The 20,408-nt window shown below is 41.7% G+C and overlaps 1 protein-coding gene across 3 annotated transcripts in view; it reads right to left on the bottom strand.

Annotated features, from left to right (window-relative positions):
* The window catches only part of KHDRBS3 (KH RNA binding domain containing, signal transduction associated 3), a 90,005-nt gene extending 71,927 nt beyond the window's left edge, over positions 1-18,078 (bottom strand). For all 3 annotated transcript variants that reach the window (XM_036403187.1, XM_036403195.1, XM_036403204.1), the window contains exon 1: positions 17,587-18,078. In XM_036403187.1, coding sequence (XP_036259080.1) covers positions 17,587-17,674 — 88 coding nt within the window. In that variant the 5' untranslated portion in view covers positions 17,675-18,078. The remainder of the gene's footprint in view (positions 1-17,586) is intronic.
* Positions 18,079-20,408: the final 2,330 nt, after the last annotated feature.

The following is a 20,408-nucleotide window of genomic DNA, read 5'->3' as shown; positions in this document are numbered from 1 at the left end:
CTGCCTGGCTCAAAGGACTCTGTCAGGGGCATCACAACCAGGCCAGCCAGGGGCCAGACAGCAGGGTGAGCTCTGAGGGTCAATGATATTTAACATGTTCATCAGTGACCTGGCTGATGGCACAGAGTGCAGTTCCAGCAGCTTTACACAGCAGAAAACCAGGAGTGATCCAAACACCAGAGGGATGTGATGACACTCAGAGTGCCTGGAAGAGGTGGAGGAATGGGCAGCAGTCCTGTGCAGTTCAAAGGGAAGTGCAAAGTCTGTGCCTTTGGAGGAATAACCTCATACAAGAGAGCCTCATGCCTGGAAAGCAAACAGCCAGAAAGCAGCTTTGCAGAAGAGGACCTGAAGCTCAAACAAGCTGAGCTCCAGCCAGGAAGATGCACTTGCAAAGGCCACCAGCACCTGGGCTGCACCAGAACAGCACTGCCAGCACTGTGGAAGTGGTGATCCTTCCTCTCATGCAAGTTTTGGCAAGATTTCTGCCGTTTTCTTGAAGAGTTTTGAAATTCTTTTTTGGAGGAAAGATTTGTTCCATCTTCGGTATTCAAAAAAAAAATACTAGTTCTAATAAATCCTTACCCCAGCCCAAGATTTATTTCTCACTACATACTGGAACATAGAAAGCCATGATTTGTTACCTGAAAGCATGGTAGAAATCAATGTTATTCATTCATCATAGAAATGCTAAAACAGTCCAGAGAAACAGATATGGACAGACCCAGGGTACAGCAGTCCATTGTTTTCCCTCTCCATTGTGCAAGGCTGAAAATGCACACAGCATGCAGCTCTTCCCACTGCTCCCAGAATGCAATATTGTCCAAAACGCATTTTCTGTCCAATAAAAACTTGTCACTGTCCATATTTCACCCAGGGTTAGGGAAAGGAACAGAGATAAAGCTATTGGAAGTATCTATAGTGCTTTTATATTCTTATGTTTAATTCAGCTGAAATTCAGAGTTAGCACCAGACACTGCTATGACTTAAACTCACACCCACTGATCCTACACAAGCTCTACCAACCAGTATAACCTCAATCTTACTACAGAATTGATAAAAAACATCTATCTATTCTGTGGCATTGCAGTGATTGAGTGAACTCAAAGTGAATGCAATCACTGCTTAGAGGCTCTAAAAGATGAACCATTGAAAACAGTATAGGCTGGAGTAATCTTCATGCAAAGTCTCTTGTTTCAACCTACTGTTTGTAATCTTCTCATTTTGCTGATTTTTAACACAAGCTTCCTGCTCCTTTGATATAAATTTCTCAGAATCTGAGAAATTCTGTGTCTGAAACTTTGTTTACTAAAGCACAAACTACTGATCTGCAAGTGTGCTATGAAAAAAGTAATCTTGTACAGAAAGAACACAAAACCACAAAACAGGTGTATGTCATGGGTCATAAAATAGATGAGTTGCATATTTTACTCTGCAAAACAACCAAAAAAAAATCACAAATTTTAAAAATGCTTTCATAATATTTATGAAAAAGGTAACAACCTAAAGCATTTGAGCATTCTGACCCACAGATGTAGGAAACAAAACTGTGGACTGTGGTTGGCACATGTAGAAGAAAAGGGGCTAATTCCAACACACCATCCTGGATCAGGTTAACACAACCCTAATCCTCTAACCTCAAAGCCAGGTTGGATGGGCTTTAAGCAAGCTGGTCCTTGTTTGTGGAAGGTGTCCTTGCCCATGGCAGGGGGGATTGTAACCAGATGACCTTTAAGGTCCTTCCAACCCAAACCACCTCAAGATTCCTTCAGGAGGCCATGACTTCCACTACCAGCAGATAAAAGAGGTAAAGCACCTTTTGACAAAACTATTGTAAGCAGTACCTTTATATTTTGTCACCCATTACAGTCCTGGGCTGCAGTAATGTAACTTGGCAGGAAAAGGCAGCCTGCATATTTACTGTCCTATGGGAAAGTGCAGCTTAAAGAAATTTGTGTGGTAATTTTTTGTATGAGCTTCAACATAAATTGGATGTTAAAAACTTCAAACATCCAAGTTAAAAATTAACTAGCAGAGGGATAACATTAATTACAATCCCTTTCACATGCTCAATAGCAGGCAAATCCAAATTATTTTCTGTGTATGAAGACATATATTACACAGAATAATGCATATTGCTACCACATTCAATTTTTTTTTCCCAAACATTGCTACTAAACTTATTTCTATGAAATTAGTTGAACCACTTTGCAGAATTGTAGAACAAGATCAGACTCCCCTAGAAGTGTTATAAAACTTGAAAGTCCATCTTAGGGACTCAATCCAGCTGTAAATCTTAAGGAAAGGACCAAAGATCTTTCAACAGACCAGTTTTTGCAGGAAAGCAGCCACATCTACAGCTCTAGATAAATCTCTGCCTCTGTAGGACCATGTGCCTATCCATGCAGCACCTTCCCTGAAAAAGGCAATCTTCCAACTTTCATGGCATCTATGAAGAAGATTTTTTTTCCTTAAACTAGTATTTCTAGCATTGACCTAGTAGAACATTATGCATCTTTCCAAATTTAAGAAAAACTGCAACAAACCATGTTTTATACCTGCACAAATATCTGAAGTAACTACCAACTTATGCCAGTAAGCTTTTGCAGAAACACACCTTACAAAGCTAAAATACACTACAGTTTTAGTAGTATTTATGGTGGTTTTTTTTAATTTATTTTTTGGTGGGTTTACTATGGTGTGGTAAGAAACAGTTCTGACTCAAAATCTTTCTCTAAAGAAATTATCTTCATGTTTACCTTAAATGTAACTAAGCAGTTAGTTCTGGTTAAGTTATATTTTGACCTAGTAAATTTGTTTACAAAAAGCATCTTTCTTCAGTAAAAAGTATTTTTAAAGGTCTGTTTCTTTCCAACAGACGTGGTTATGGTATAACTGTAAGAATCAGGAAAACTGCATGTTCTGTGCAACTCAGCAGTCAAGACATTACAAATTCATTTGTCTTAATGGTTTGTTTTGAAGACAGTTTAAAATCAAATGCTTATATAGAAATCTAAAATGTGATGCCTGAGTTTTACTGCAGCCAAATTATGTCATGAAGTTATTTGATAAATTTACTTTAGACATGTTACTGTTTTAGTTTTCATCCAGCTAATTTCAGAATGCAAACGTTCACTGAATACTTTTCCCAGTGACGAGCACATGGGTTCTTAGGGGAGTAATTCCTATATTCAATAGTTTAAATAGCATATTTCAGTACATTTCTACAGATTATACACTGAAAATCAACGACTACAAAGTGTCACAGGCACAAAACAGCTAACACCTTTAAGTGCAGTAGAACAATTCACAGGGAAGTTCACCTACATTCAAGGTGAGACAGCAAAAACAAAACCAGTCATATTTTTAACAGTCATGCTGGGAACCTGCAGAAGCTGCTTCTAACCAGACACCTGCCCTGCCTGTCCCCCACCTGCCTTCACAGCCCCATATATTCAAGTTTCGGCTCCTTCATCACTTCTGTCTGCCAAGAAACAATAAGAAAAGTGCCAACGCAAACTACCTGAGGTGCCATTACTTCTTGATTCAGTGATGCTTAAATTGCTTTTATATGGGAAAGAAAATGTTGATGCTCCATTTTCCAAAAGTACAGAATGAAGTTATCTTCTAGATGTGGCAGAGGACAAAGGGAATGAATTTTAAAAAAATACAGCTGCTTAAAAAATTTGGAGTCTGGGTACCTAAAAGATGAAGGACAGCTGAGACAGCAATAACCAATTAAGAGGTAGACTTTTCTATTGCTCCTTGCTACTTGAGAGAAACAAAGAAAACAAAGAGCATTTGGGAAGAAACTCAAACAGTTGCAATGGGTATTTGTGCACCCCTGAAGTCTTCCTAGAGAAAAGGTCATGTGTTACTAAGTCTCAAATCTCAAATCTCACTTCCCCCTCTCCATTCATTGACTTAGAGCAAGTGCAGGAATGACATGTCCAGTCACATACAGAATAACCACCTGAAGAGGCTGGAATGTGTTATTTTGCATACACCCAAGAAATAAAGGTGCTTCACTGAACTGAAAAATCTGACTGTCCACTAATAGGTCTGAAAAGGACATTTAACCACAAGGAATAGAAACTCTTTCTCGTGCCAACAGGAGAGACACACTCACAAATCCCTCTACCAAATCTGACATGTAGGTTTAAAGACTCAATCATCAGTGTGTCATAGAGACAGAAAATACCAGAAATGCTACCATGAATTTTCATAGATCATAGATGGAACTACATTCCCAGACCTGCTCTTTTTGCAGGATCCCTTTCTAAAGCAAGACACAACTAATTTAATAGACTACTACTAATACTTGCTATAACTGTAACTTTAAAAATACGAATATAACACTAAATTATCAAAAAGAGCTGGGAATGAAGGAAAGCTTTTATCACTAAATTCATATAGCTTATACTTTATCCTTGCATAATAACTATATATTGGCAGTACCCCTTGACAAGAAGCATGAGATTAACTATGTAGCCGGCCAGGAATATCTGTTCTGTTTAATCTATTTTTCTGAAGGGGCCATCTGCTCTTATTTCTTCATTTTGTGGCTTAAATTGATATTGCATTCACTATTCTGTTAGGATTTCAATTAGGTACATGTAAAATTTCTCCCACGTCAGGATGGCTGTTTTGAGGATGAAGTACTGTAAGGGGAAAAGGTGTTATTACAAAAATATTATTGATATTATTGATACAGCTCAAACAGCTGATTAGTGATCAATAAAATGAAAGAAAAATAATGCTAACATTGGTTTTATTACAGCACAGCTTGACATCCATTATTAACAGTATGCGTAGCCATGTTTAAGGTACCAATCCTGAATAAAGGAACTACGTTTGCTTTCTGCATTCCCTCCACTCAGCTCTTTTCCAATGAGTCTGCAGAAAAGCTTCAAATCTCTGCTTTGATAGCAGCAATGAAACCTTTCCAAGTGAGAAGCTAAAAAATACCTCCTAGAGATGCTGACAAGACATACCATAGCATCATTTGCACATACTTCGAAATAATGAAGTCACTGCTAAAACACTTACTGAAATACAAGGTAGAGCTCCAGCCAGTTACTACTACTCCAGTGCAATAATACAAAGTTCAGCAAAATAGTCTGAAAGAACAGTAAAGAATGAAAACTACAGTTTTACCTTATACTTTATCCAAGTGGGAGAAAAAGTACTTTTGATTCAGTTATTTCCTATCCATTTCACTGCATTCCCCAGAAAAATGACCAAGCAGGAGGCTATCCAGCAAGTTGAGTACTTTAGTTATTGTGTAGAGTAACTAAATAATCAGCATCAGCCTCCTGCAAGGCATCAGAGCAAGCAGCCTCCTAGCCCAGGCAGTCATTGGAAGCTTTGGTCATTGCTTTGAACACAGGAACAGGAATAAGGGATCGGTACCTTCAGGACCTACAGCCTACTCAGAAGCAGAAAATACATTATGTTAGCACAATGCTCAGCACACCAGTGAAATCTAAACTATAACCTAAAAGTTAAGAGAGCAAATCACATCCATTTTCCACTATCAGGGCATTAATCTAAAGGATAATTCGCTTAGAGTTCTTTATAGACCTGATCCCACAGCCAGCTACTTGCCACTTATGTGGTAATGAAATACACACCAGCATTTTTAATTAATGTTATACTGAACTATGTGAACTATTACTTAGGGTTTCAAACAAGGCCTATTATTTCAGGTCTGCAAACTATATAAGTGCACCTATAAATAAATAATTTATAAATACCATCATGGTAATTTCCCTGTACTCTCCATTTAATCAGCTGAAAATAAAGGAATATCTTAAGAGCTTAAAATTTAGGAGTCTAGGAAAGTTGCTTTTAAAATTTTATTCAAGATTTTTCAAATTGGACTGACAGCAGTCTTAATAGTTCAAGCATTCATGAAGAAAACAACACAGGTCAAAGCTACTTCAGGTCATAGAAGGGTTTGGGGTGGAAGTGACCTTAAATTTCATCTAGTTCCATACCCCCTGCCATGGGCAGGGATGCCTTCCCCTAGGCCAGGCTGCTCAGAGCCCCATCCAACCTGACCTGGAACAGACTCCAAGGGATGGGGCTTCCACAGCTTCTCTGGGCAAACCTGTGCCAGTGCCTCAGCACACAGAGAAGAATTTCTTCCTAACATATAATCTACATTTCTCCCCCTTTAGTTTAAAACCACCCCCGTGTATGATATGGTGTCACCCTCAATATATAAAGAGAGGGGCAGAAGGAAGAGGTGGACATTTGGAGTGGGAGGAATAAGGAAGGGGGAGGATGTTCCAGGTGGAAGCGTTTGTCTCCTCGAGCCACAGTCAGGTGTGATGGAATCCTGCCTTCCCAGAGATGGCTGAACACCTCCCAGCTCATGGGAAGCAGAGCATGGATTCCTTGTTTTCATTTGCTTGTGTGTGTGCAGCTTGTACCTCGCTTATCCAAGTACCCCCTATTCACCCAGAGTTTTGTAGTTTTTACTCTTCCGATTCCTGCCCCCGTTCCCTCGCGGGGGCTGGGGTTACAGAAGGACAGGGACACACCTGCGCCTTGGGGACAGACAGGACACATCTGGCTGCGGGAGCTGCTGCGGCAGGCGAACAGCGATGGCACCGCCCGCCTGGCGTCGAGCCCGCTCTCCGGAGGGGCTGGCACCCGATCCCAATCCCGCCTCTCCCGGGAATCACACCCATTCCTACAGCCCCGAGCGCAGCTCCCCCGGGGGGATGACACCCGAGCCCGGGAGCCCCAGTCCCGCCTCTCCACGGGAGTTCCTCTCCCGGTGGGCTGACGCCCGACACCGGGAGTTCCGATCCCGCCTCTCCCGGGGAATCACATCCGATCCCACAGCCCCGACCCAGAGCAAATCACACCCAATCCCACAGCCCCGATCCCGCCTCTCCCGGGGATCACATCCGATCCCACAGCCCCGATCCCGCCTCTCCTGGGGATCACACCCGTGTTTACAGCCCCGATCCCCGCTCTCCCGGGGGATCACACCCGATCCCACCGCCCCGATCCCGGCTCTCCCGGGGATCACACCCGATCCCACAGCCCCGACCCAGAGCAAATCACACCCGATCCCACAGCCCCGATCCCGCCTCTCCGAGGATCACACCTGATCCCGGGAGCCCTGCAGGGTCGGGCCGCTGTCGCCCCCTCCTGGCACCGCTCCAGAAATAATTCCCGAAACACTAAAACCCTCCCGAAACGGGTCCCCCCCAAAAATGAAACATACAGAATGCCTTCTCTAGTAACTAGTGCCCTAATCATAATAGAGTTGTCTGGCAAAGATGCATTCAAAAATCGTTCTGCAAAAGCTGCATCGTCAATAGCTCTGCATCACTACATGTAAGATGTTGTATTAGAATCTTGTCAGAAAACCCACTGTGGAATGCTTCCAATCTTTCCAAAGTGTGCGCATATTAATAACTTGTAATCACCCAAAATCCTAAAATTCACAGACGTTATAAGGCTGGAAAACTTCTTCAGAGGTCATTAATCCTCTGTCATGGTTTAGCCCCAGCTAGCAGCTAAGCCCCACACAGAAGCTCCCTTCCCCCCCCAGGAGGATGGGGGAGAAAATTGCAAAGGTAAAATTAATAGACTTTGTGGGTCGAGATAAAGACAGTTTAATAGTAGGTAAATCAAAATCCATGCACATAGGCAAAGCAAAACAACTCATCCACCCCTTGCCACAGCCAGGCAGGTGCTCAGCCATTCCCAGGAAAGCAGGGCTCCATCACACATAATGGTGACTTGGAAAAACAAACACCATCACTCCAAATTTCCTCTCTTCCTTCTTCCCCCCAGCTTTATAGGCTGGGCACAATGCCATATGGTCTGGAACATCTCTTGGGTCAGCTGGGGCCAGCTGTCCCAGCTGTGTCTCACCCCATTCCTTGTTCCCCCACAGCCTCCTCACTGGTGGGGTGAGGAGCAGAAAAGGCTTGAATGAGCAGAAAAGGCCTCTGTGTAAGCTCTGCTAAGCAGTAATGAAAACATCCCTGTGTTATCAACACTGTTTTCAGTCACAAATGCAAAACAACCCCACACTGGCTACTGGGAAAAAAAATAAATTAACCCCGGCCAAAAACACCACATCCCTCACAAGCACTTTATGACTACACTTACATCATCCTCAGCATTTGTTTCACATGGTATTAACAGGCTTCTGTGAAGACTCAGGTGCCTGCAGAAACAAAAAGTTCTAAAGAACAGCAAGCCTTAAAAATATGATAAATCTTTCATTGTATGCTTTTATACAGTAGGCCAATAAAAACCCAATCATTTTTCCAGACCACGGATGTATGGTGTAATAAAAAGGTCAAGGGTATATGATAAGCGAAAAGAATCTTTAAGACTAATCTGTGTAACACAAGACAAGTTGGACCACAAGAGCCTTTTCCAGTCTAAGATCCAGTACCAAGGTGCTGCATTTCACCTTGCAGACAATCCAGCCTAGGATATTACTGGGATAACTCTACATAGGGAGCAAGTGTTAACAAGGGCTAAAGGTATCACTGCAGCCCATTTGCAGTGAAACAGCTTAGCTCCTCCAGACACACCAGGCTTTAAATGGAGAAACTCAACCAATCATTAAGAACAAACACTTTTCCTCTGAGAAACATCTCCAACTACCACAAAGATTTTGGGGAATCCTTTAAAGGAAGGCAGAAAACTGATCTGTGACCAAGTTTCTCCAAAATTAGGACTACTTGAGCCTAAAATAATAGGCTGGAAGTGGTCATGAAGCAGTTGGATACTTAATAAAGTGAAAAAGTGCCTTCTGAGCTTTTACAACTCTACAAATGGATCAAGAACATCATACTCAAACTGTGCTTCTATAGCTGAGAAAAATCTGTTTTCCTTCAAGCTCAGGAGGGGAGATGGGGTACAGTTAAACACCATAAAATGTCAAATAACCAAAGAGACATGAAAACCATAGTGCCTTTCACTTTAACAGAAGTGAAATTTATCATTTAGCATTAGCCTGGAGGTGGACAGGGAAGGAAAGGGTGATTTTTTTTACTCCACTGCTTTACCCCATGCAGCTGTATCACTGAAGTCAGCATGCAGGGCACCACAACATTTCTGCTTAACAGCAGAAGAAAGGCAACAAAAATCACCTTAACCCTCAAATACTGCAGGGAGCAGAAACTGGGCTTCTTACCATGGACACATCAGGATTGGTATTGACCACCTCTAGCTAATTAGGACATGGATCAAAATGAACCAGTAACAAAAACCTTTGTCCACTACCAGCAAACAGAGAAGGACACATGAAAGGAAGAATGACCACATTAGAAGCAGTCCTTCCATTTCTACATCTGAAAATCATCATTTTTATCCCAAAGCAGTAGGAAAAATTGGCTGACAACATCTAAAACCTTTTGCTTTCAAACACATCTGCTTCCCAGAGTACTGTCACTGAATGGTTTGAGGCAATAAAAGGCTACAGACACATTTCTTCTCTAAGCATTCAACAAATGCAGCAGCAGTGAGAGCAGTAGCAATTTATAGAATCATGGAATATCCTGACTTGGAAGGGACCCACAAGGCCTGAAGTCCAACTCCTGGCCCTGCACAAGACCAGCTCAAGAATCCCACCATATGGCTGAAAGCCTTGCTCAAATATTTCTTGAGCTCTGTCAGGCTTGGTGCTGTGACCACTTCTCTGGGGAACCTGTTCCAGTGCCCAGCCTTCCTCTGGGTGAAGAACATTTCCTCAACATCCAACCTAAACCTCCCCTGACAGAGTTTCAGGCCTTTCCCTCAGGTCCTGTCACTGGCCCCCAGAGAGAAGAGATCAGTGCCAGCCCCTCCTTTTCCCCTCAAGAGGATGTTGCAGACTGAAATGAGGTCTCCCCTCAGTCCCCTCTTCCCCAGGCTGAACAGACCAAGTGACCTCAGTCACATCTCATATGGCTTCTCCTCCAAACCATTCATCTTCATATTCCTCCTCTGAACACCCTTTAATAGTGCTATATCTTTGCTATATTGTGATTTATATTGTGGGGTCTGAAACTGCACACAGTACTTAAGACATTTTCCTATGCTCTTTGTCTTGTCCACATAAAGGCATCTTACTCAGACTGTTCCTTTTGAACAATCCTGATGGATTATTAAAGTCAAAGAAAATCTGTAAATCCTCAAAGGATTTGCAACTTCAGGTTTTCACTGTCACTATATTATACCAAGATCAGCACAGCAGCAGTTGTTATAAAAAATTTCTGTTGGCTCAAGTACAATGGGTTTACTGAAATGATTTCTAATATTTTAGGTTTCCAATTACTTTGTCAACAAATTCTTCCTAGAAAATAAAGATCTATAAAAGAACACCCATACAAGCCAAAAAAGTGAAAGATTTACCATCTACAAGAATTAAACTGACATTTTTTTTGCTGCCTTGCAACTTTGTTGAAGTTGAGTTGCTACCTGCAGCCAAAAGTCTGAAAAACACATCAAAATAAGAAATGAAAGGCATCCAGCAAATAGTAACTAGAGATGGAGAATAGAAAGGAAATCCATTTAACTGCCTAGTTTCTTAATAAGTTTGCCTTGACAATAAGGAAAAATGCTGAAAAACAACAACACAACATAAAAGAACCGTAAGTGATAAATATGACAAAGGCAAGTTTAAGCAAAGGAAAAATTTAAGATAGGATAAACACACAAGAATAAAACATGCACTGCTCAGCTGTGGAGGTACAAAATACATCAGTCAGTCTAACAATGCTTCTTCATGCTACCTCTCCAGTTACTGCTCTTTAATTTGTTCCTTGGACTAAACAGCCAACCTAGAGCTACTGTACAGCCCAAGTCACTGACAGTTCAAAGAGCTTAACAATTTAGCAGGGATCAAATATCCATAAATGCAACTAATTCTGAGGCAAAGATGTCAAGACACACAAAATCTACTGCTTCTTATATCTGGTTTAAGAGTTAATCATCTATTGCTAAAGCATTGTGCATTTTTTCATTTCACTTCTTGGCCAGACATTTCACCATTGGTTTTCAGGGCCTCTTTACATCTTTATTCACTCCTGAAGGCAGTCAGGCTCTCAAAACACAAGTCAAAGATCCTTTTCACATACCAATCAGACTAGCAAGAGGCCTACAGACCTTCTCAAACTTGCAAAGCACTGTATTTACCCATGATTTCCTCAAAGATTAAGACATATGGACTTCTGTAGGTAGAATGCCACAAGAAAATTAAATTCCCAAGTCCATATGCCCTTATGTCCTCAGCTTAAGGCCATAAAGATCTTAATTTTCTAGCTACTGTTACACATGGAAAAAAAAAAAATCACACTTGGCTAGAAATCTATGGCTCTAAAATAATTCCCAGAACTATCACCACCCCTATCAAACAGCTTCTATGGCATGGGTGAGACTTGCCTTCCCAGGACTCAGGGGTAGACTACACCACTTTATCAAGATATTCCACATGCCCAGTATAGAAGCCCTGTCCTTTGTTATCTTCTATTTGTAAAACAGTATTAATAATGTAAACATTATGCTTGCAAGATTCCTGCAGAGCTCAGCTTAGAACAGTCAGTTAATTCACCATAAAATATTAGGTGTGTCACTTACCAGTTTATCTATCTAAACATGCTTTTTACTGAACCCTGCTAAATACTAATTAAAAAGTCATGCAGTACCACACTGAATACTTTACAGACTCTTCTCAACTCTGAACTTTGATACCTGATTCTTTCAAAGAGAAGTGCATCCTAAATTATTTTGTTTCTTAATTATACTTGAAGTCAGAGGGCAGAAAGGTCACATACATAAATTTTAAATATACACAAGAAAAGTCCAACAAGCCACAGGCCAGAGGAACAGTGCTGTGACCTTCTTTCTGATTCCCCCCATAAATAAGTACTCAGAAGGTTACAGCTTTAATTTGCATGGCTGGTGTCAAAAAGGATTGAAAGTGACAAACCATGTCAGCCTGCATTTGAAACCTTTGAATTTAATCTCTCTCATTGACTGCCAAAGTGAGTGTGCAAGTGAATTAGGAGTCAGCTTTACACTAACTGTGATTGCAGTGAGTGGCTCTAAGCTCAGTCAGGCTTCAGAACAGATGAGCCCAGGGGTGAAGAAAGTATGATTATCTTCAGCTGCATTTTGCAGAAGCCCTGTTAACATGACTGGAATATCTGATAAACCACTTCCGCAGCCTTTTAAGAGAGCAAGATTGAGATCTAACTTTTAGGAAGCCCTTTGACTGCCCCAATATAGTTTCACTGAAGTAAAAGCAAAGAGCAATCATAACAAAAATGTGAACTGAAGTTTTACCAAATACAGATAGCTGAGATGAGAGACAGACCCAGAAATATCCCTTCAGCCCTCCAAGAGTTACTACTCTTCATGCTGCTTTAAGAAAACAGAAATAGAAGCCAAGTCAGCCTTCCCTAGCTTGATGGTGCAACCATTACATCATATCCATTCCCATTACTGCCATTTGACTTTCTCATCACACTTGGCCTGGGAAATACCCAATTCCACCTAAACATTTTGCTTACAGTGCTGTCTTCTAGTAATCAGACTAAACCCAGAAGAGTTTATTTCTGGTTAGCTTCTAAGAATAGCAACTAAAAGTGACCAGCAGTCTGAAAAAAACCTGAGGAGCACAAAACTTACTGCATTTCATACGATGCACCGAGTAATTTTAAAACACAGCTTTCTACAGCCATATCTCATTTTCAAAACACCTATAACCTTCATGAAGTGCTCTGAAATCTTCAGAGAGTAGGACACTTGAAACAAGTATTGTTTCTGTGATTGATAATATAACAACAAAAAAGGAGAGTTTGGGCATTACACTGATGGTGATTCAACACCATTAGTGACTGAATGAGCAGTACCACGTGTCTGTGCCATGCCACGAAACAGGAAAGTGGATGCTACAGTGGCAAACTGATTACTTACGTTACAACACAGCTTTGTCACTCCACAATCACATTTATTTTTGATAAATTAAAGAAAAGCACAAAACCCCCCGCAAGCTTACACAGATTTATTGAAAGTTGTCCTGGTTGGCTGGGATAGAGTTCATTTTCTTCCTAGTGCCTGGTGCGGTGCTGTGATTCAGACAACGCAGTGATGTTTTGGTTGTTGCTAAGTAGTGCTTACTCTAAATCAAGGACTTTGCAGTGTCTCACGCTCTGCTGGGCAGTAGGTGCACCAGAAGCCCAGAGGGAGCACAGCCAGGAGAGGTGACCTGAACTGGACAAAGGAATATTCCACAGCACAGGATGGACATCCAGTACATAAACTGGGGGGCAGTTGACTCAGAGCCACTGATTGCTGCTCAGGGACAGCCTGGGCATCAGTCAGCAGATGGGAACAACTGTATTGTGCATCACTTGTTTCTCTTGAGTTTTAGTCCTCTTTTTAATTTCCAGTATAATTACTATATTTTACTTTATTTCAGTAATTAAACCCACAAGTTGTACCTTTTTTTCCATTCTCCCCAGATTCCACAGGGGGAAAAGCAATGAGTGGCTGCACAGTACCTACCAACCAAGCTGAGCTTAAACCACAACAAAAATCAGTAATATATATGGAACCTTAATTTATTGCTTAGCTCCTACTTCAACCATTTTTACAAAGCCATCTCTGCTGAAAAAAAAAATTAGACCGCTAATATCCTTCACAAAGCAGAAAGTGAGTACACTCCCTCAGACTCCATTCTCCCTGATATTTAGGGAGGTACAGCTCTGATTACTGAAGTCCCAAGCAAAATTTGACACAAGAAACAGCAAGCCCCTGCTGATCACCACTAGCCACGGGCTCAGGGAAGCCATTCAACACAGTCAGCACATACAGCCATCTTCTGATAGGAAGGCTTGGTATTCCTGTACATCATCTCATCAACATTCTAAAGGAAGCCTTGCCAAATTCAGATACTACCAGTCTCAAAACAGCTAAAATGAGCTTATAGGGAAATATTGCAGAGGTCCAGTCTGCACAAGAGAGTTGTCTTTCAGCAATGGAAGCAACTCTAACTTTCATTATGTACACATTTAATTATCCACACAAACCAAACAACTGCCAAGCACCCATTTTCACATCTCCCCTGTTGGAAATGTGTCTGGTATCACCATGTTTTATTAACAGTTTGCTTCTTCCATCTGCAGTTTCACATACTTCATTCAACATTCACTAACTGCTCGTCTTGAATCACTACTATAAATAAACGTGAAAGAAGGTAAAGTAACTTTTCTGTCACGGATCTTTCAGTACTTTTAGAGCATCGCTCATGAACCAAGTTATGAGGATCAACACTACACTTGCACATTTACCAACATTTACAAACAACCTCAACTGCAAAAACAGCCTTCAAAATAAGGGTGGATTTCAGAACTACCATCACTCGCACAGACAAATATTTTTCAGATTTCGCATAAAGATGAGCCCATGAGAGTTGAAAATAGGAAAACACAAATGTACTAAGCTCGTGTTTCTTCAAAGAAGCTCATCTTTCCCCAGATTCCTCATTTACAGAACTTACTATAAACTAATAACTGGACAAAATTCCAGTTCCCACTGTCTGATAACAGCTGCAAATTAATCCTATTAGCATGGTCATCTTATCACACGTGCAAATAAGTCCATTTCCAATCTATAACATGCTTAAGGGTTTATAGGCAAAAAAAAAAATCCCCTTTTTCGGATGGTTTAATGTTCAAGTATATAAATACATCTTTTTAATTAGAACAAGGGATAAAGTCTAGTCTCCTGGAAAAGATTCCCACTGTTCTACAATTTAAGCAGCAGTTAAATGTTTCAGTGACTGTTTAAAACAAAATTTAAGCACTAAGTATTGTATTTGTGTCCCAAGGAAACAGGGCAACAAATCCTTGAACAGAGTTCTCAACAAGAAAAATCAGGACTTACTATGCAGGAACATTGAAGGATACTAATATTTGATTTTTGTGCTTTCAAAACAGTATTTCAAGGCAGAGAAACTCCTCTCATATCTTAATTCAGAAAGACAGATTAATGATACTGCCCCAAAAAATATTCTTACAGCATCTTAGTTATTTCCACATTGTTCTTTTTTAACTGAAATGTTACCCAGGAACTTGAAGCAGGTCAAGCTTCACTTTTTAAATTTAAAATTATGTAATTTGTGTGTACACAAATTATAATGTGCAATTATAAGTATAATATGCAAATTCATCCACTTCCATTTGAAAACTATAATTACCACATTTCAGAAGTCTAGACCCAGGATTTTCCCTAGAAACCAAATTTCAACATGATTGGAAATTTTTTAGCCATTTGGCTCTTTTGTGTAAGCAGCAAACACACCTCAATTACTTCAGCATCTCAAAAGGATTCTACTTCATCCATACAACTCTTACAAATTACTCTTGAGTTTCTGAAGAAAGCCAGCTGATGTACAGTATTTCAGTTTAAGTAAATACAGATAGCAAATTTAATGCCACTAAGACACCAAAATGCTATTACATAATTAAGCTGGTTATTTAAAGCACTTAAAACCTTTGCTAAGACATTCTCTCACAGATACCCAAAAGAAGCCAAACTTAGAAACCTATTTCATTCTAAACTTAAAAGATAAACAAACCTAGTTAAAAAAATTAGACAAGCTATTTCATTTGCCTCCCCATGAACTAATACAGAAAATACTGAGTAGACCTGGCATACAAAATCCAAGCCAGAACCATTACATATACATTTGCACTAATAATTATCATTCATTTAAGTGCATAGAATTATTACAATTGAGAAAAAAAACAATCCCTGATAAAGTTAGTGTCATGGCAGGATGAGTTAGTAATACATCCCCTCCTGAAGTCATATTTCCCACCTGTATTATATAGAGACTTCATCTGATCTAGCTCTTTGTTGATTCTACAATTAAACTATTATACATAGATATTATACAAATTTCCATTTTAAACTGTAGTTGCCAGTTGATTAGCCACCCTCAATCTTTTTTTTCTCCACCTCTAACATGTGAAACACTTCAGATATAATTCAAGACTTCACTTTCAAAGTAAACGAAAAAATCAAGACACCTACTAGATTACAGAGGTTGGATGCACATACAGGTTCTTTTTCTGGAGCTGAATATATGCATGCAGATACTGTGATGAAAGGCAAAAGTTTCAGTCCTCCAATTTATCATTTCAATGAGAACCTCAAAAAATATCATCAACTCAGCCAAAAGAACATATTTACTTTCTTTAACACTGTTTACAAAATAGTAAATCACATGGTTCTGTAACTCCCTGGATTAATTTACACATGCAAAAAGATTTTTCACTACCTGGAGAGGAACCTCAATAATTTATAGCCATCAAGTTTAATTTTTACAAGCTTTTTCATTTACAGCAAATAACTGCTTATTTAACATAATTCTCCTTTTCCCACAATGATCAGGGACATTTTTACAGTTTCAAAGTTTGGAAAAATGCAATATACCAAGCACCCATGGACATGGACCTTCAATTCACTAAGCATATGCATTCCACAGTTGAAACTGACAGCTTCCCCTAACTCCAGAGTACTTCAGACAACAGTAATTCTCCTTCTGATTCTGAGACAGGCATTTGCATCTACTACACAGCAAAACCTACAACATATTAGAAGAACCCACATCAACTTAACTTGTTTCTGTTACAGAAGGAAAAGCACACCAAGCACGGCTTTGCAATCACTGCAATTGAAGCCAAAATAATTTTGGCTATCACTATGTTTGGTGTGTTAAAGGATCAATTCATAGCGTATTTCACTTGAGCATCCTAAGCACTAGAGCAAGCATTTGTCTCTCCAGAGCTGTTCTTGAAAGTCACCTGCCAATTATACAGTATATCCAAATGCACATTAAATCGTACTTTAATTCACACAGAATGACTTTTCTAGTCAGTACTGCATCACTGAAAGAAAAAGCTAGCACTTTAAAGCACATCTGACTTGACAGATGCAGAAGGGGTGGGAGTAATTTATTATCTGGAGTTATATAATTGCAAAACAAAATATGCTTTATGTTTTTATGAAGGTTTACTAAAACGTAGCAGAGCCCAAAGTTTCTAAGAAAGGCCATCGGCAGCAGGTTCGTTCTTACGAAGGCTCACACACATGTAAACAATTCAATGTTCATTGTTCACAAACGGGGTAAAATAGGAAAACCTTCTGGGGTTTTAATTGACATGCAGCCCGAGCAGAGCACGGCAGACACAGCCATTCAACTCGGAATAATCTCTAACTCGAGTAGCGAGCGACGGCAGAGAAAACACGGAGGGAAGAGGGGCAGTGCGGGCGGGCACCCAGCGTGCGCGGCTGCCCGGGCGATGCTGCCCGGCACGGGAAGGGGAAGGCGCCCGGAGCCGGCAAACACCGCCAGCCTGAACACAACAAAACCCCCCAGGCGGTGCCAGGCAAGGGTGAACCCCGCACCGAGAACCTCCACGCAAAAAACCCCTCCAGGCGGTGCAATAAGGAAAGGAGAACCTCGGGCTGAGCATCCGCGGCAGCCGCCGCTCACTCCGGCCCGTCCCCACGGCGGGACAAGGAGCCCCGCTCCGCCCCGCCGCCCCTCACCTTGGTTGACCAGCCGCAAGGCGTGGGTGAAGGACGGGTCCAGCGAGTCCTTCTCCGCCATCAGCTCGGGCAGGTACTTCTCGTCCATGGCAGCGGCGGCGGCCCGGAGCGGCAGCGGAGCCGGGGCGCCGGGTGCGCCCTCGGGGAATGAGCGGGTCCGAGTCCCAGGCAGCGGTAAATCCTCGGAGGCAGCGCTTCCCCCTGGCCGCCTCCCGCCCGGGGCTGCGGGGACGCATCCAGAAGGAAGCGCCGCAAGCCCCCGGCCAGGAGCGGGGAGAAAAGGGGCGCGGATTGGGGGGACGCCCCCCTCAGCGGACAAGGGGCGCGGACAAATCGCTCTGCGGAAGCGCACAAGGAGGTAAGACGGGAAAGAGACGCGCCCCAGGAGCTGCTGACCCAGGCAAGACGGGAGCCGCGCACACAACAAAAGAGACTGCTAGGCGGCGGCAGGTGCTGCGCACAGACCAACGCCACAAACAGCACTGCCAACCACACTGCGCCCACTGAGCGCGGAAAACGCGCCGCACCAGCTTTATATACCACCTCAGACCACGCCCCCCGGCGGCCTTTAGCCCCGCCCAGGAGCAGTGCCCCGCCCCGGCTCCTTCCAATGGGCGGGGATAGCAGAGCCCCACGAGTGTCCCCTCCTTGCTCAAGTGAAGGCTCCTATTGGATGGCGTGGCTTGTCAATCAGAGAAGACCCGTCGCTTCTCGTTGGTGGCTACTGCTGGCCCCGCCTCCCCGCGGTCGGTGAGGGGCCGGTGCTGAGGGGCGCTCCTAGAGCGGCTCCGCACCGCGAGCCGAGTGAGAGCGGGGCGGGAGAGGGGCGATGTGTACACCAGCGAGACTCACAGAGCTCCTCAGACCCCACAGCGACCCTTCCCACACACGAGTCCTCTCCGGGGCCGTAGGATCTGTGAGAGAGGTCGGGGATCCAGGACGGCGTCCTTTCAGTCCTTGTTAGACCTTACGGAGAAAGGCAGATCTATGTGTTTAAAGTCGTGCAAACGCTATTTTATTTTCTTTTTCCTCTCACAAACAGCGTACTCTCTATCCAGTGTTCTGTGCTTTTGCCTCTAGTAATACAAACCACTTCATAAATACCAGCCAAAAACCCGTATTTCTGATGAGTTGCCCAGATGTGCGGCTCTAGTGGGTTTGGGATTCACCCTGTTCTAAACCAGGAAAGAGAAGCAAAGTTTAAAAGATCTTGCAAGACCTTTAAGACCTTAAAAAGACCTTTTTTAGAGGATGCATTTGTTGTACTAGGTCATGATTGGCTCTGTTCTTTAGCTTTGAGGCTTTATATCGCTTCCTTATTAGTCCTTAGGTGTCTCATCAATGAATCTTGGGTGACAAAAGCCCGGAGGAAGCCAGACCAGCTCTTCTCTGTCACAGAGCACAAGGGCAAAGCAGAGGAAAATTACTAAATCACTGAAGCCAAATCCATAAAGTAACATTTTAAATCAGTGTTTATTGGGTAAGCCAATAAGAGACTTTGATGATCTAGACTTAAAAGACCACGAAAAAATATTCTTATATCTGTGAATTGAATAACCATATGTGTACTTCTGTATTTCGTGAAGAAAAAAAAAATCTGCAATATATCTTACTCATATCCTTGCAATACAGGGAGGAAGAAACTGTAAAAGTAAACCAGCATGAGAAATGCTCACTCAAAGCTTGGAAGCAGAGGTTAAGGCTCCCTTCTCAGAACTGCAAGTGCTCTTTCACCCTGAAAACCAAAAGCTTATATTTTAAGGTGTCTTATTCCTTGTTGCATTTCAGAGATTGCAATGCCCCGTGAAACAATGTCTGGTATGTTACAACATGAAGCATACTTGATTTATACTCTCTGTACAACCATTCCAAATAAATCTTGATCCAAAAGGAACAGAAACAAATCTGCAAAGTTCTATTTAAAAAATTCTTTTGCATGACATCAAGCTCAATGGATAGAACTAAAGCATACAAGCAGCTGGAAGAATTTGAATTAAAATGAATGTTTTTTTCAACCTTCCATATACATCTTCTATATAAAAGTACTGAAATGCAGCCATCTGTTGTGAAGCAGGCAGGCACATACAACTCTTGACACAGAACAATATGTAGGAGTGTAATCTTTATTGAGTGACCTGGAGCAAAAAAATCCTTATTTTTCCAGTTAAGCCTAAATGTGCTTAAAGTTGTACTAAAGCATGCAGGACCTCAGACAGAAAGGTAGTTATTACAAATTGTGTAAAAAACAATGCACTTTTCTTGGAAAGAGTCATATTCTCCCCGGTAACTGATTAAACAAACATTTGGTGTTTCAAGAAACCACAGTATTTCTTCCCATATTATACCAATTCCCTCTGGCTTTCAACAAAGAAAGACTTACTGGAAGTCTGAAGACTTGGTTCTCTCCAGGTCTGTAATAATATAGGAATTATAAAATTATCCATGTTGTACCCTATTGTTCAAACTGAAACCTGCACGTAACAAATGCAGGATATTGTTTTCTCCAATGAAATTCACTAGGATGCAATAAAGTAAGATGAGGGCAGAAAGGATGGGAAATTACAAGCCTTGGGCCCTAGAAAGCAGCCCAGGATGTGGTTAGCTGGGAAAAGCCTTCTGAGCATCACTTCTACTGTCCAGGAAAGGCAGGAAATACCATCTTCTTAAGGAATGATTGCTTTCCTACTGCTGAAATCTATGCAGAGCTTGAAAAGCAGCCTTGCTCAAGGAGCTGCCCAGTAAGTATTAGCTGTAAGATTCATGAAAATTGAAAAGCCATGTGTCCAAACTTCTAAAACTCATGATTTAAATGTGTTTTCTCT

This window comes from Molothrus ater, chromosome 1 (assembly GCF_012460135.2).
Source record: "Molothrus ater isolate BHLD 08-10-18 breed brown headed cowbird chromosome 1, BPBGC_Mater_1.1, whole genome shotgun sequence".
In the NCBI taxonomy this organism is placed as follows: domain Eukaryota; kingdom Metazoa; phylum Chordata; class Aves; order Passeriformes; family Icteridae; genus Molothrus; species Molothrus ater.
Note: the sequence above shows the minus strand (reverse complement) of the source record. Positions and strands in the feature narration are given on the sequence as shown.